This window comes from Capra hircus, chromosome 20 (genome assembly GCF_001704415.2).
Source record: "Capra hircus breed San Clemente chromosome 20, ASM170441v1, whole genome shotgun sequence".
Taxonomy (NCBI): Eukaryota; Metazoa; Chordata; class Mammalia; order Artiodactyla; family Bovidae; genus Capra; species Capra hircus.
This window is the reverse complement of record NC_030827.1, coordinates 62,532,372-62,549,388: the sequence shown is the minus strand read 5'-3', so window position 1 is coordinate 62,549,388 and position 17,017 is coordinate 62,532,372. Positions and strand designations below refer to the sequence as shown.

The 17,017-nt window shown below is 50.0% G+C and overlaps 1 protein-coding gene across 1 annotated transcript in view; it reads right to left on the bottom strand.

Moving 5' to 3' along the window:
* Positions 1-14,168, bottom strand: part of DAP (death associated protein) — a 63,236-nt gene extending 49,068 nt beyond the window's left edge. Inside the window, exon 1 of the mRNA XM_018065627.1 lies at positions 13,953-14,168. Within this exon, the coding sequence (XP_017921116.1) occupies positions 13,953-14,007 (55 nt within the window). The 5' untranslated portion in view covers positions 14,008-14,168. The remainder of the gene's footprint in view (positions 1-13,952) is intronic.

Sequence of the window (17,017 nt, the reverse complement as noted above, 5' to 3'; positions counted from 1 at the left end):
CCTGCATTTGGAAGGTAAAGTCCCAACCGCTGGACCACCAGGGAAGTCCCTTCATTCCTTTTCATGGCTGAATAATGCTCCACTGCATGGATAGACCACATTTTAAGATCCATTCATCTGTGAATGGTCATTTGTGCTTTTTCCATTTTGGCTACTGGGAATAACGCTGTCATGAATGACTGTGTATGTACAAGTTTTGTGTGGCCACACAGGCTTATACCCTTATTTCCTTGCTACATATGTAGGAGTGGAATAGTTGAGTGACATAGTAGTCCCATATTCACCCTTTTGAAAGATCTTCAAATGCTCTCCAAAGCCATGGCACTGTTTTACACTCCAACCAGTCGAGGTTCTCCACATGCTTACCAACACTTGCTATTGTATTTCTTTGTAAACAGTTGTTCTAGTAGGTGTGGTGTCATTACGGTTTGATTTGCATCTCCTTAATTAATATGTTACTACTGTTTTGCAAGAGAAAAAGCAGCAACAAAAACGGGAGATTCTAGGATCTAGCAAGTGTGAAAGAGCTAGGCTGAACAAATTAAGTGGGTTTCCTCAAGACAGATATTCTGCCTTTAGCATGCACTGTCAGCTTTATGTGGGCACACAGAGTGTGCCGTCTTTCCCACGTGTATTTGAACACAGAATGTCCCTCCTTCCCCAGTAATGCTGGTTATCATCCGTTAGGACTCCTGTATTCCACGGGCTAAAGTTTGGAAATGCCAGCCTTATATCCAAAAGCCAGTGTCACACAGCAGTTGACAGCGTTGTGTTTTAGGGTCATCAAGTCCCTCCATGTCCTCAGCTACATGGTCTCAGAGTAGTCAGCTGCTCAAAGTCTCAATGCTTCATCTCCAGAAAGGGGTTAAGAGCCACGTCCTAAGTTGGAGGAGTTTAGATGAGAAGAGAGTCTGTAAGTCCTCACTACCAAAGTGATTCTGTTTGGAGGTGGGGCTTTGGAAAGTGCTTAGGTCATCAGGCTTCCCTGGTGGTTCAGCTGGTGAAGAATCTGCCTTCATTGCAGGAGACCATTCAATCCCTGAGTTGGGAAGATCCCCTGGAGAACAGCTACCCACTCCAGCATTCTTGCCTGGAGAATTCCATGGACAGAGGAGCCTGGCAGGCTACAGTCCATGGGGTCCCAAAGAGTTAGGCATGAGTGAGTGGCTTTCACTTTCTTCCTTCCTTTTCACTTAGGTCCTAAGGGTGGAGCCCTCATGAACTGGATTAGCACCCTCCTAAACAGACCCCTGAGAGCTCCCTCACTCTTTCTGCCAGGGAGGACAGAGAATATAGCTGTCTGTGAACCAGGAAGCAGTATATCACCAGACACTGAATCTGCTGTTGGCTTGACCCTGGACTTCCAGCCTCCAGAATGGTGAGAATGGCCACTGTTTATAGCCACCAGTCGATGGTATTCGGTTGTAGCAGCCCAAACAGACTAAGACAGAGGTGCACAGCAGCTTCCCAGCACTTAATGGAAAGCAGAATTTGCTAACTGAGCTCACTGTCCAGGGTTCGTATGTGGGGCTCACAGCACTCCCCACCCCCCAACCTACCCACACCCCCTCCCTCTCTGCCCCAGGACGGCCACTTCAAGTTCTGCCACAGCCCTGCTCCGATCACAAAGTACAGCCAGCTGGTCAGGCCACCTCCTCCAGTGTTTCAAATTAAATTGTTCTTGCTGTTCAGTTGCTAAGTCGCATCCAACTCTTTGTGGCCCCATGGACTACAGCATGCCAGGCTTCCCTGTCCTTCATTATCTCCTGAAGTTTGCTCAAACTCATGTCCATTGAGTTGGTAAAGCCAAATTTAAGCTGGACCCTGCTGAATTATGAAAGCTCAGGACGGCTTCCTTTGTGATGCTGCAAACAGGAAGGAGAATGTGAGACACCTTGAGGCTTATACACTTCAGGTTTATTAGTCCTCAGTTTCCCTGGGAGAATTCAGAGAGCTGCTGATGGCTGCAGCATGGCCAGTGGTACCCAGAGGCACTCGCTCAGAGGAAGGTAAAGCAGAGGCATGAGAAATAGAAGGCTGTATTTAATGACGCGTCTGCTGGTCTGGGTTTGGGACGAGACTCTCCCTGCTGCCACCACCACTTCTTTTCAGTGCGGATATTCTATTCGTTAAGAAGGAAATATAATCCTGTCCAGTAATTCTCTCAAAAATCTGATTTTATCCTGAAATTTTTTGAAGTAGGAATAATTATCCTGACTGTGTTTGATTCCAATCATTTTATCTTTTCATTTCTAGAGCATCCCCCCCCTCCGCCCAAAATTCACCTGGTCTTTATTTGAGGGCATTTTACTTGTTTCCCATGGTTTTTATTCTTTTATACATTTTATCATTTCAGGCATACTTGTCTTATGGTTGTATATCTAATTTTTTTAGTTTTAATTTTTGGTTGTGCTGGGTCCTAGTTGTTGCCCACAAGCTTCTCTAGTTGGGGCTGTGCACCTCTCTAGTTGTGGTTCATGAGCTTCTCACAGGGGTGACTTCTCAAGTGGAGTATGGGCTCAGGAGTTGCCGTTTGCAGGCTCCAGAGCTCGGCTCAGAAGTTGTGGGGCACAGGCTCAGTTGCTCCACAGAATGCGGAATCTTCCTAGACCAGGGATCAAACCAGTGACCCCTGCATTGGCAGGTGGGTTCCTATTCACTGTACCCCCAAGGAAGTCCTATGTAATTATTTTACTATCAGGAGTCTCACCCTCACCGTTCATTTTTCTGAATCTGGCTCATTTGGGGGGAACGTCTTCAGTGAGCCTCTGCCTGTGGGGATCCTCCGGGGGTAGTCTAGGCAGCACCCCTTGGAGAGATGCTATGCACACTTCTGTCAAACCAGGGGTAAGGGCAGCAGGAAATCCTTTTTCACATCTGATTTCTCAGGACAGGAAAGACCAAAGCGTAAATCTGGGCAGACTGTCCATGTAAAGGCAGGTCTGCAGTTACAAATTCTCCAGGAGACTTAGTTCTCCATCTGGAGGCCAGGCTCAAACACACCAGCTTCCTCACCAACCCAGTGTGCTGCTGGACACTTTTCCTGCACCCTTGCTCCACGGATTTGGCCTCTGAGCACCCAGCTTGTACCTGGGGTCTTGAGTTAAATGAGGCTGTGTGTGTATGTTGGGCGGGGGGGAGGGGTTGCCTAATTGAACATGAGTGAAAGTTGCTTCGGTCATGTCCAACTCTTTTTGACCTCATGGACTGCAGCCTCCCAGGCTCCTCTGTCCACGGAATTCTCCAGGCCAGAGTACTGGAGTGAGTAGCCGTTCCTTCTCCAGGGGATCTTCCCTACCCAGGGATCAAACCCAGGTCTCCTGCATTGCAGGCGGATTCTTTACCATCTGAGCCTCCAGGGAAGCCCAACATGACTGGTGTTCTTATCAGAAGAGGAGACACCAAGTCACTTCCTGCCTCTCAGGGGCCCAAGGCTCAGGGTAACCGTTCTCAATTTAGTTTCTTCTTTGGGTGTTGCTCCTAGAGATCACCCTCAATTTGGGCTAAGATTTAAAGAAGAAAAAGAAAACAAAAATACCATTTTCAGGTGGCTTCTCAAGATTTCCAGGGTTATGAGCCCTGCCAAACCTTAAGAAATGGAGACTGAAAATTCTACAATTATGTTTACATTATTCTTTACCCACTCTCTTGAAATGCAAGATTATGAATGCTTTTGTTTGAATAATAAGGCTAGAATTGTCCCATTAAACATTAAAAAAAAAAAAAGCATTTTCCTGCCCCATTTATCCCACTCCTATCCCATGTCCATAAGAAATGGACCAAAGGTGCTGTTATGAGTTGAACTATGACCTCCCCAAGTTCGTATGTTGAAGCCCTGATCTCTGGAACTTTAAACCTGACTGGGTGTGAAGACAGGCCTCTAAAGAGGTGATTAAGGGGACTTCCCTGGTGGGCCAGTGGTTAAGAATCTGCCTTCTAAGGCAAGGGATCTGGATTTGATCCTGGTTTAGGAGCTAAGATCCCACATGGTGCGGGAAAACTAAGCCTAGGCACCTCAACTAGAGAAAGCCCACATGCTGCAACAAAGACCTAGTGCAGCTAAAAAAAAAAAGAGAACTAATTAAGTGAAAAAGAGGCTGTTAGGGTGGCCCTAGGGCTTCCCAGCTGGTACAGTGGTAAAGAATCCACCTGCCAGTACAGGAGACATAAGAGACGTGGGTTTGATCCCTGGGTTGGGAAGATCCCCTGGAGAGGGGAATGGCAACCCACTTCAATATTCTTGCCTGGAGAATCCCATGGACAGAGGAGCCTGGCAGGCTGTAGCCCATGGGGTCGTAGAGTTGGACACGACTGAGAGACTTTATACTTACACACACACCCAGTCACACACTCACACAAACAAAGGGTGGCCCTAATCTGATAGGACTGGTCTTCTTATCAGAAGAGAAAGAGACACCAGGACGCACATGTGCAGAGGAAAGGCGACATGAGGACAGAGAGGGGAGGTGGCCATCTGTAAACCAAGCAGAGAGGCCTCAGGAGAAACTACACCTGTTGGCACCTTGATCTTGGACTCCTGGCCTCCATAACTGTGAGAAAATAAATTTCCGTTGATGGAACCACCCAGTCTGTGCTATTTTGTTATAGCAGCCTGCACAAACTAATACAGTTGCCCACTTAAAAATAATCTCTGAATCATTTCAACTTGGCAGACAAAACACCTTGACACTGTAAGTACCGGGTGTATTCTATCAACTGGCTAAAAGTAAAGAGGGTGTGCAACTCACTACAAAAGGAACAGATGAATGGCAAGGTGATGTTCAAAATAATTAAGTCTTGGGAAGCTCGCAGGGAGCCTGTCCACTCCTCTCTTGAAGTAAGCACACACTCCCAGACCCACACCTCCATTTCAGCACCTCATTTAATCCAGTTTATAAGAACAATTAATTTCATCAATCTCTCACAGTATGGGTGGTGATTAATGCTGCAATAAAGTGGCAATAATAATAACTCAAGGCTGAGACAGATTCATTTTAACTTGCACGACTGCCAGAAAATATGCCAGCATATATTTATCGACTGTTTTATCACCGTCACTAGGACTCTTCATTGGTCAGAAATACAAAGGGAGCGTTACTTCTGCAGAAACCTTTGCAGAATTATTTGCAAATGCAAGTATTTTCCTGAGACAGTAGTAAAAAACAAAACAGACTTTTGTTGTGATGGTTGTTATTCAAATCTGAGCTTCAAATGTAAATAACAAGCTTCCTCTTGGTAGGAGTCCTGAGCAGAAGGTTTAGTTATGAATTCTGGGAGCCAGTTATGAATTCTGGGAGCCAGATCCCCAGGTTCAAGTGCCAGCTCTACACGTGTGTGTGTTTTTGTGTCTGTGTTTTTGTGTCTGTGTGTGTTCGGGCAAGCTGCCGGCACTCTGCCGCAGGGTCCCATCCGTGAAGAAAGGGTGGCAATGCTCTACCCCCAGGGGTTTTCTGAGGACTGAAGAGGGAGCCCACATGGAACGCCTCCATCAGGGCCTGACTCCCACAGGTGCTCAACTCCTGGCTACTCTCATTCAGTTCAATCGCTCAGTCGTGTTCGACTCTTTGCAACTCCATGGACTGCAGCATACCAGGCTTTCCTGTCCATCAGCAACTCCTGAAGCTTGCTTAAACTCATGTCAATCCAGTTGGTGATGCCATCCAACCTTCTCATCTTCTGTCATCCCCTTCTCCTCCTGCCCGCAGTCTTTCCCAGCATCAGGGTCTTTTCTAAGGAGTCAGTTCTCATCAGGTGGCCAAAGGATTGGCATTTCAGCTTCAGCATCAGTCCTTCCAATGAATATTCAGGACGGGTCTCCTTTAGGATGGACTAGTTGGATCTCCTTACAGTCCAAGGGACTCTCAAGAGTCTTCTCCAACACAACAGTTCAAAAGCATCAATTCTTCGGCACTCAGCTTTCTTTATGGTCCAACTCTCACATCCATACATGACTACTGGGAAAACCATAGTTTTGACTTTGCTGGCAAAGTAATGTCTCTGCTTTTTAATATGCTGTCTAGGTTTGTTATTAAGCGGGTTCTAACACTGAGCATCCAGCACTCAGAGCACCCTGTGTGTGTGTCCTTGGTGGCTTATCACCTCCTCCCCAGTTTCCTTTGTGTGAAGTAGAGGCGGGGGCAGGACCTGAACAGCAGATTGTTGAGTGAGCCATGCACCCTCCATGGTGAGGGACTCCCTGTCCCAGCAGCTGACCACCGCCAGGGCTGTCCTCAGCCCGTCACCATCTAAGGAAGCTTTTGGAGAGTCAAGGACCATGGATAACCCTTCCCACTGGATGGCCACGTGCCAGGCCCTGTTCTAACTACTGGCCAGTTACCACCCCACCCACTTCACCCAAACCCTATGGTGCAGACCACCCCCCTCCCCGCAATCCCAAGAGGAGGGGAAGCCACAGTGAGCAAGCTTCTGCCCCTCCCCCGGCAGCAAGTGCCCCTAATCTCACCCCACAGGCCTTTTCCTGCTTGAACATTCCAGGAAACAGAGCACCAGAGCTCCTCACAGAGATGCCTTCGGGCAGGTTCTAGGCCCAACCTGCCCGCGAAGAAAGTGTGTTTGATGTGGAAAGCTCTCTGTGAAGCAGCTTTTCCTGCCCACAGAGCAAAGCGGGCGGAGGAGACAGCCTCCAGCTCAGACTTTGTCCGGGGAGGAAGCAACTGATGACAGTGCCGCCCTGGGGTAGGGCAGCCCCCGAGGTGCTGGGGTGCCTGGCTGTGAAAGGGTCCCCAACAGACGGCTCCATCCCCTCACCAGTAGGCTAGGAAGACCCACAGCTGCAGGCCAGGCAGGGTGAAGAGGAGGGTGTCCCCAGCAGGCTTGAGACAGTAAGAGCGCCCGGAGCTAGGGAGGGGCCAGCCCTGGGGACCAGCAGGGCAGGACCCCCCCCCCCCCCCAGCAGAGGCTTCCCTTTGCTCTTGCTGGGAAGTGCTATTGAAATGTGATTCAAAGGAAAGCAAACCCACCTAAAAGAAGCCAGGAAAGGCTTTGAGACTTGTTCCAGCGAGAACAAAACACAAGCAAACCAGAGACGCCCAAGGTGCCGATCCGGGGTGAACGAAATCCTCCCCAGGTAGAGCAGCACTGTGGCCGGAAAGCGAAGTGCGCATGAGACCGGACGGCCCTGGGATGGGGACAGTGGGTAGCACCAAGGCACAGGGAGGCGATCGTTCTCTGCGAAGAGGAGGGTCCCCGCCGGAAGAGGGTTCTCCTTGGCCAGCAAAGAAGCCACGCCCATCCGGGGAGGCTGGCGTCCTGAGGGAGGGGGGCGCCGCAAGGAGTGGGAGAAAGAGGGGCAGCGGCTCTGAGTTAAGGGGACCCCCAGAGCTGCCCAGCCCTGCGGCCACGTTCAGTCAGTCCCCACACGGGCTTTCCACAACGGGTGAAAGGGATGCTTCCCTGAAAAGATGAGTCCCCGATAAACTGCTGAACGTGCACCCCTGATGGCTTCCTCTCTGAGAAAACAGAGAATGAAAGAAGGGAAGCTGCTATTCTCCGCTTAGAGGCGAAAGGTGTTGGGGTGGGAAGGCCCTTAACTGAACCTCGCTCGCTCTCCAGAGGCGGGGTGAGCTTCAGAGACCTGGTGCGGGGGCTGGGACTAGAGAGGCCGGTACGGCTTCCAGGCAGTGCGGGCTCCATCCCCCTGCAGCTGTGACCCAGAGGTCAGAGTGCCTGGTCATTGTTCAGTTGCTCAATCCTATCCCACTCTCTGATGCCATGGACTGCAGCACACCAGGCTCCCCTGTCCTTCGCTATCTCCTGGAGTTGGCTCAAACTCATGTCCACTGAGTCGGTGATGCCATCCAACCATCTCATCCTCTGTGGCTACTTCAACTGGTGGCCTCCATCAGAGGCTTTTCCAGGAAGTCAGGTGGCCAAAGTATTGGAGCTTCAGCTTCAGTCCTTCTGATGAATATTCAGGGTTTATTTCCTTTAGGATAGACTGGTTAGATCTCCTTGCAGTCCAAGGGACTCTCAAGAGTCTTCTCCAGGGCCAGAGTTCAAAAGCATCAATTCTTCGGTGCTCAGCTTCTGTGGTGACAGGGCCAAGACCTGCCAGACAGTGGCTGATCCAAAGCTGAGGAGTGGGAGAGGCAGACGCAGGGGAACCCTGAGTTCAGGGAGGCTGGTTTCAGAAAGCCCAGGGAAGAGCAAGATCCCTGCCTGGAGGTTCTCGGGGACAGGCAGCCTGACAGTGGTCACCGACCACAACCCCAGTCTCCCTTGCAGTGAGAGTGGGGCTGTTTACCTGGGTCGTGGCTGATTCCAGGGGAAATCGACTGCGGTAAGCTGGGTCATGCCCCTCTCCCCACCAAGCTGGCCACACTCTAGTCCCCTGCCTGTGAATACGCTTCGCAAGGAGGAATTAAGGTTGCAGATGATATTGAGGTTGTTAATCAGCTGACCTCAAAATAAAAAGGCTATTCTAGATTGCGTGGCTGGGCAACCTGTGTTCACGAGGGGAACCTGAAATATGAGACAGGGACAGGAGCATCAGCGTGCCTACTATGAGGAAGGCTGGACCAACTGTTGCGGGTGGAGGAAGGGGCAGTGCACCCAGGAGCGTGGGGGCGTCTGGAAAGTGGAAGCGGCAGAAACTGGGTTCTCCCCTGGAACCTCCAGATGAACCAGCCCTGCAAATGCCTTAACGTCTGCCCAGTGAGACTCAGTTTGGACTTCTCACCTCCAGAACTGTAAGACAATAGAGCGGTGTTGTTTTAAACAACAAAGTTTGTGGTCCTTTGCTATAGCAGCCACGGGAAACTAACACAGTGACGCATGTCACTTGTAGGTGGCACAAGGCCCCCACACCTCGGCCTGCACTCAGTCCCCTCCGAGGAGTCCACACGCTGGACAGGAGGGGGCTCACCCTCTGCATTTTTCCGCCCCAGTTGGAGGGCCTCCTGGGAGAGAAACAAACCTTGACTTGTTCAGCCCCTGCGATTTGGGGTTGTCTGTTACAACAGTGAATACAATGTAATATAGCTGATATAACTGTAACTAATACAGGACCTGATACAAAAGTGGATAGTCCCTATACAAACAAAAGTCTATGAAGCTGGGAAGGGGAGGCCATTCACAAGACCAAGTAAGAGTGTGCAGGCATCTTCTGAAATGAACAGGACACTCACAGAAGTGAGGAGGAGGAGGCATGTGTCAGCCAAAGTCTCAGAACACAGAGGGGAAATCTTAAACACGTCATAAAAGTGCCTGGTGCACCCTAACTGGAAGCTCTTGAATTTAAAAAAAAAATGCTGACTAAAAGGGTCTCTCTTTTTTCTTGGCATCTCAGGAGCAAAGGTGGGCTTCCCAGCTGGCGCTAGTGGTAAAAAAAAAACCTGCCTGCCATTGCAGAAGACATGCGGGTTCTATCCCTGGGTCGGGAAGATCCCCTGAAGGAGGAAGTGGCAACCCACTCCAGTATTCTTGCCTGGGAAACTCCGTAGACAGAGGCGCCTGGGGGGTTACAGTCAATGGCGTCACAGAGTCAGACATCGGACATGACTTAGTGACTGAGCACACACTTGCAGGAGCAAAGGCAGACACCTCTGTCCTGTATCTTCAAGCGCCAATCAGTGACTGGGTTGAGCACACTGGGGGTCGTGATTAGCACACCTGTGAGTTCACGGCTACTACAATAAAAACCGAATCTGTCTTGCCTTTCTAGCAACAGAGTGGCCTGGATAATATGAAACCTCCAAAGGGAGGTAATTCAGGGGGAAGTGTCACCCACAACCTTTTAAATGCACCCTGAATGATCAGTAGAACAGAGAACTGAATTATTTTGAAATTACCAAAGAAAAACAAAATGGTCTCTTTTCCACTATAATGAATAGAATTGTATTTGTATTTCCATTTGACTCAGTTCTAGAAGGGACATAAAATCTACTCTTGAAAGGAAACCACACATAAGATTACTAACACTTCAAGCCATCACATACTAGATTTATGAGAACTTTCCTGCCATACGGTTTGTATCCCCTGGGGAAATGGGAGGGGACAGGGGCTGGCAAAACGTATGTTATGAAGAGACGTTATTCCCACCACTGCCAAAAACTCATGGAAACAGGCAGGAGTGAGTCACAGTGTGGCTTGTCACCAAGTCCCCCCTTCTGCTGGGGATCAGAGTTCTGCTATTAGATGAAACAGAACCTCACTCACTCTGTTCATCTGTTATTTGCAAGAATTTCCAGAAAAGCAGCAGTCTCCTCTCGTTTCTCCACGAATACTTGGTCGCCGAGAGCAGTGGCAAGCTCTCAAATCATGAAGACTTGGCTACTTTTACAGAGGAGCCAGCCACCAGCATATCACAGGATGCCAGGCAGTGCCCACCAGCCCTCAGTGGGTGGACTCTGTATTTATTCACACAGTCCCCTTCCTCTGAGGCTCTTTAGGAACCTCATTAACCTCACGTCCTGGGAGGAGGACCTGGTGAAGAATGGAGCCCCTTTGAGAAGGGCTGCTGAGGTTCCAGGAAGTAAAGCCCCCCACCCCTGCCCAGGGGAGCCCCCCTGAAGTCACTGACTTGGCGGTGTCAGCAACACTCCAGAGGGCTTGGCCAGGTTTAAAAATGGTGTTATCCCCTTGATCCCAACTGCAAGGTGACTGTTCATTAATGCCAAGTGCTTATAACTGACTGGTGAAGGGGAGCAGGCTGCCACCCCCAAAACCTGCCTCTTGGGCAAGTATGACTTTGAGTTGATTAAGAAACAGCATGCAAGGAAAAGCTGGACACACAGAAGTCACCCTTGCTGGGAACTTTTACACTCGTAAGGGAGATCTCCACATGTAAGTATCTCTTTTTCTGTGTAACAGGAAGAGAAAGATGACTAAGTCACAGGAGAATCCTACCCTGCGTAACAACCTTCCCCTGGCTTACCAGGCATTTCCTGGCTCCCTCCCACAAGGGGAACCTCCTCTCCAGGGCATGTTTTAGGGCATGTTTTATCATTAGTATGTAAGGTGGGGCTTGGTTGAACTGCTTCATTTTCATTATTAGTCTGTTCTTTATCATAAGGGGGCTCTCAGCCAGAAACCTAGAAGAAAAAGGGGAAGTGATTTTTCTCCCCTATACCCCACACCCTAAGCATGCACACATACTAAGTTACTTAGTGCTGTCTGCCTCTTTGCACCCCTCTTGACCATAGCTTGCCAGGCTCCTCCATCCATGGGATTCTCCAGGCAAGAGTACGGGAGTGGGTTTGCCATACCCTTCTCCAAGGGATCTTCCCGACCCAGGGATTGAACCTGCATCTCTTATGTGGTAGGCGGGTTCCTTACCACTAGTGCCACCCGGGAAGCATCCCACGCCCTGTAACACTAGGCAAATATGAGTTACGATTTCCATGATGCTGCTGCTGCCTAAGCTGGCTGAGAGTCCCGCCTGCACCACCAGGACACGCTGGAGACAGCTCAGCAATGGAGGGAAGTGGTGGGCCTCGCGTGCCAGGGAGGAAGTGAGAGGCAGTAAGAGGATCTGGAGAAACTCACAAGCTATTTATTAGGTATCACAGAGCCAGGCCCTGCTCATCAACGGGACCCAGGCCCAGAAGCAAGGGGCACAGGCAGACAGGTAGAGGTTGTGGAGTACAGAGAAGCATACCTGGTTCAGAGAGCAATAATGAGAAAACACAAAAGAACATGAAGAGAGTCACAGAGGAGAATTTTATTGTTTTCGATAGCAGGCTTAGGCACAAGATTTTGTCGTCCAACTTAAGCACTTAATCAAAGTGTTCCCAACGTTTCAAGGCTGTTATTTTGACTTAGGAACTGGGTTCTGGGCTATCCATGATGATTACCCTTTATTATAGTAGACGCTTTTTTTTCTTTTAACATCTACTCTGCAGAACTGTCTGTTCTCTGGTCATGCTGGAGTAAACAAGACCACCCAGACCTTTCTGCCAGAAAAGGCTTCCACGCAGAGGTCTCTGTGAGGTACTAAGTGAGAGGCAAGACACTGCAACTGACGAAAGGTCTCTTTCTAACCTGCACCCCTGGGCCAGGATGCCAGGCCCTTCCTCCAGCTCTGGCCAAGTGTGACCACCCCTGCGAAAGCCAGGATGACAGTGACGGCTTCCTTAGTGGCTCCTGCTGGACTGGGGTCTCAAAGCCTTAAGAAGTCACTGCCCTGAAGTCACTGGAGTTTACCTGAGGCATTAACTGTTCCTGGGTTCCAATCCTATAGACGGTGACATTAAGCGCAGAAAGACAGCCCTACCCTGCTACCTCCTTAGGGACCATCTGGCACAAACCTCCCATTTCACGGATTAGGAAAACCGAGCCCTAGAGAAGTGACCAGCCTCAAACTTAGAACTCAAGTTCACCGCTTTGCCAGCACAAATACATTGGCTCCCTTCTCCTTGAACATATTTAAGATACTTAATTCGTGATTCACACAGCCTAGCTGTTTACAATTCAGAAAAACTCAGAGTCCTTCATGAAATTTCTCCCAGGGAGTTAATAGCGACAGTTTATTCCTCCGATACTAAAAATCTCCATATGGCTGTCTCTGTATGCAATTGCTGCCACTTTGCTTTGGTTATCATCCCAACACGGACATTCTACCGCTACTCACTCCCTGGGAACAGGGGAGCCCCAGGGAGACTGCAGCTGCATGGTTGAGGGTCACCAGTGTAAACGAAGGTGTTCCTTCCTGCCCCACTGCCCAGGTCATCAGGCAGCTGGGCATGAACCCCCAGTGGTAGGACTTACAGGCCAGAGTTATGAAAGGAAACGCTTTGAAGTTCTTTTTTAACTTAAAACTAATTCAACACAGAGGCCCCCAAAGTCTATTTTCCATTACAGTGGAAGTGTTTCCTAAAATCCCATGCCTCTAACAGCCCCCATGCATCGGTTAGCCATTTTTCTTTCCTGGTGCCTGTCTTGCTGTTGAGAGCTTGTTTCAGTAATGAAAACTATGATCTACTCTGGAATGCAACATGTTAAGGAGCTGCTCTATTCACCGTGTGGAGACAAAGAATTAGTGGCCTATGGTGGGGGCGGCGGCAGGCAGAAATTGGGGAAATCTTTCCTTCAACAAGAAGATGGCATAACTGTTCCACAGAAAGCAGCCATGTTTGGCTCAGGCCTCTGTTACTAGCAGACTGAGTTCATGCTCTTCACTGACGTGCGGAATGAAGATCCTAAAAACCCCACACGCCGAAGCGACTGGGAGTCAGTCACCTCTGATTCCCTCAGTGCCCTTCCATATGGACTGATGGTCATTTCAAAGGAGGGGTGAAAAAAGCAATCGACCCGTTTGGGCAGATTCGAAAGAGCAAACAGGAACTGTGCTCAAAAGGGGGAGGAGAAGATATGAAAATAAAGGCTGCTCAGAGTCTCGTTTTCGAAGAAAAAAAGACTCCAGCATTTAACTTCCTTGCCTCCGAAGTTTAAGATGTACAGAAGCAAAAAGCAAAACGAAAACAAAAACAAAAACAAAACCACTTTTGAGGAAAAGCAGAATGCGAAAGGAACTGGAGGGCGGGAAAAAAAGTCATATTCAGTGGTTAACGAAAGAAAAAAAAAAAAGATTTCCACTCCTTTGGTTCTTTTTTGTAATGCCGTCAGCTTACAATTGATCATCGCCAAGACGCTGAGAACTGTGATTTGTCATTGTTTCGGCTCCTCGTTTTCCTTTCTAAAGCATCTGTGCATTCTAAGGAAGCATTCACCACCCAAACTTTTGGAACACATTGTTCGGCTGGGCTTCTTTCAAGTCCGTCTACTCTGCACGCAACTCCACGGACCTGCGATGTTTTCGCGTAAAGAAAACAGGTGTCGCTCGCGCGGGGCTGAGTCTACCTCAGACCGCACGAGCGGACCGGCGGGCCGCCGCCTCCCCGCCCGGCGCCCCGCGCGCCCCGCGCCCCATGCCCGCGGGTTCGAGCCCGCCCTCCGGACCCGCGAGAGGAGAGAAAGTGGGAACGCGTCCGTACCGGCGGGCGGGTGTCCAGCTTTCGTCTCCAGCTTCCCCTCGGGAGGCGAAGACATGGTGCGAAGCCGGTTTCAGACGGACCTAGGCGGCGGAGGGCTCTGGCGGCCGGGAGGGAAGCGCGCGAGGGTCAGCGCGGGGAGCGAGAAGCGCGCGCGTAGCGCTCCGGAGTCGCGCACAGGCTGACTGACCGCCGCCGCCGGGAGGGGGCGCGGCCGGCGCGCGCAGACGTGGCACGGTCCCGCCCACCCGCGGCTGCGCAGTGGCGTCACCGCGCTCGCCCAGCCGAGCCCCGCCCCGCCGGCCCCCCCGAACCACCGCGCGCCCTGTAAACTGAGGATGCGCAGTCAGCGGAGCCACGTAGGACGCCAACGCTGGAGGCTGAGGAGGAAGAAGGGGGCCCAGGGAAGGCGGGGCATCGGTAGACGCCTGCGGTGCTGGCGAGGTAGGAGCTGGAGACTGGGAGAGCGTAGTCCAGCGGAGGTGTGTCACCCACGTGGGCGGTACTCCGCCAACCCACCAGAAGGACTGTGACCGTGGTGGGGAAGCTGAGCCTCCAGAGCTGGGCGCCCAGGCCGGTGGTGCGTGTTGTCGTCGGGGAACCGACCCGTCTGCCGCGTGTCCTCCGCCCAGCCCACATCTGAAGCCGCAGTTAGGAAATGAGACACCAGCGGGGACCGACCAGGGAAACGAGAATAGCCCGGATTTATTGAAGTTCAGTTCAGTCGCTCAGTAGTGTCCAACTCTTTGCGACCTCACGCAGTGCAACACGCTAGGCCTCCCTGTCCATCAACAACTCCCAGAGCTTACTCAAATTCATGTCCATTGAGTCGGTGATGCCATCCAACCACCTCATCCTCTGCCGTCCCCTTCTCTGGCCTTCAATCTTTCCCAGTATCAAGGTCTTTTCAAATGAGTCAGTTCTTCCCATCAGGGGGCCAAAGTACTGGAGTTCCAGCATTAGCATCAGTCCTTCCAATGAATATTCAGGGCTGATTTCCTTTAAGGATGGACTGGCTGGATCTATTTGCAGTCCAAGGAACTCTCAAGCGTTTTCTCCAGCACCACAGTTCAAAAGTATCAATTCTTAGGTGCTCAGCTTTCTCTGTAGTCTTAACTCTCACATCCATACGTGACTGCTGGAAAAACCATAGCTTTGACTAGGACCTTTGTTGGCAAAGTAATGTCTCTGCTTTTTAATATGCTGTCTAGGTTGGTCATAACTTCTCCAAGGAGTAAGCTTCTTTTCATTTCATGGCTGCAGAATTTATTGAAAAGATGCTAGAAACAGGACATTCGGAGGTGTCCCCCACCCCTGAGAGAGGAAGAGGCAGTGCTGTTCTGGAAACCTGGATAAAGGTCTTGGAACGTTGAGCGTTTGTGCCCAGATGATGGCTTTGCAGTGGGTCTTGATTCTGCCCAAAGCTGAGTTGGTCTCGTACCCTGGATCACGTCCTTCTCACCTTCTCAAGCACGTTGCCACGACTCATATCCTCTCCTGCACAGTCAAGCCCACTGTACTAAGGTAGTGTCCACACATGTCCAGTGTCGTTTTGAAACGGAAACACCGCCACCTCTCTTGGCCATACGTCTAGCTTTGACAGCACAGCTGCTTGAAGACCACCTCACCCATTCTCACTCCTCAACCCACTATCTGTTTGTCATCCAGCTCCACAGAGGCTGCCACCCACCAGGAAGGTCCATTTATCAAAGTCACTCATGACCTCTCTGCTGCCCAGTCATGGTCACTCTTCAGCTCTCATCCTCATTGACTTCTGGGCAGCACTTGACCTCGCTGCCTGTGCCCCTCTTCCTCAAGTGACATCAGGCTTCGCTATCACTGCCTTGATATCCAGCGTTTGGACTGGATACCTGCTGCTAACTCAGTGGAGTTGATTGTCTCCTCTTGTAGGTTTCTAAACACTTGAGAATCCCAAGGCTCAACACCAAGCCTTTTCTCCGCCTTGCCTTGGCTTCCCTGGCCCATGAGGCCCATTATCATCTGTGTGCTTGTGGGTCACAAATCTGCAAACCCATCTTTCTACACCTGTCCCTCCGCTAAGCGCCAGACTCACACTGCACTGCCCCCTCAGCCTCCCTAACCGGAGGTCTCACCCAGTGCTGCCCAGCTCTTTGCTTCAGGGCATGTGTAGAAATGCATACACTACACGTAGATCTGGAACTATCCCCCCATTTCAGTAGCACTACGAGCAAGAGAGCTGTGGGCCAGGCAGCAGTCATGATAGAGTTGTCTTGCATTCACATCCAAACTTGCAGACAGGTGTCAGCAGCTTAGAAGAAAATCTGAAATCAATAGTGGGACACTTTTAAGAGATGCTCCATCACTAACACTATTGATAGAACATAGTGAGGAATACACAGACACTGACGATCTGGATTCTAAATAGACACTTGAAGGACATGTAACCAAATTAATTGTATGAATCATTTCCGTGAGTGCTATATGGTTAAAAACTTAAGTCTAAAAGAACCATTTCTAAGAAGTCCAGGGAAAAAATTCTGGGTTACAAAACACTGTGTTATAGTTTAACTGGACTCATTTTTTTTCCCCTTCAGTCAGTCAATCCAGTCACTCAGTCATGTCTGACTCTTTGCAGCCCCATGGACTGCAGCTCGCCAAGCTTGCCTGTCTATCACCAACTCCCAGAACCTCCTCAAACTCATGTCCATTGAGTGAGTGATGCTATTTAAGCATCATCCTCTGACACCTCTTTCTCCTTTTGCCTTCAATCTTTTCCAGAATCAGGGTCTTTTCCAGTAAGTCAGTTCTTTGTATCAAGTGGCCAAAGTATTGGAGCTTCAACTTCAGCATCAATCATTCCAATGAGTATTCAGGACTGATTTCCTTTAGGATGACTGGTTGGATCTGCTTGCAGTTCAAGGAACTCTCAGGAGTTTTCTCCAACACCTCAGTTCAAAAGCATCAATTCTTTGGCACTCAGCTTTCCTTATGGTCCAACTCTCATATCCATACATGACTACTGGGAAAACCATAGTTTTGACTAGATGGACCTTTGTTGGCAAAGTAATGTATCTGCTTTTCAATAT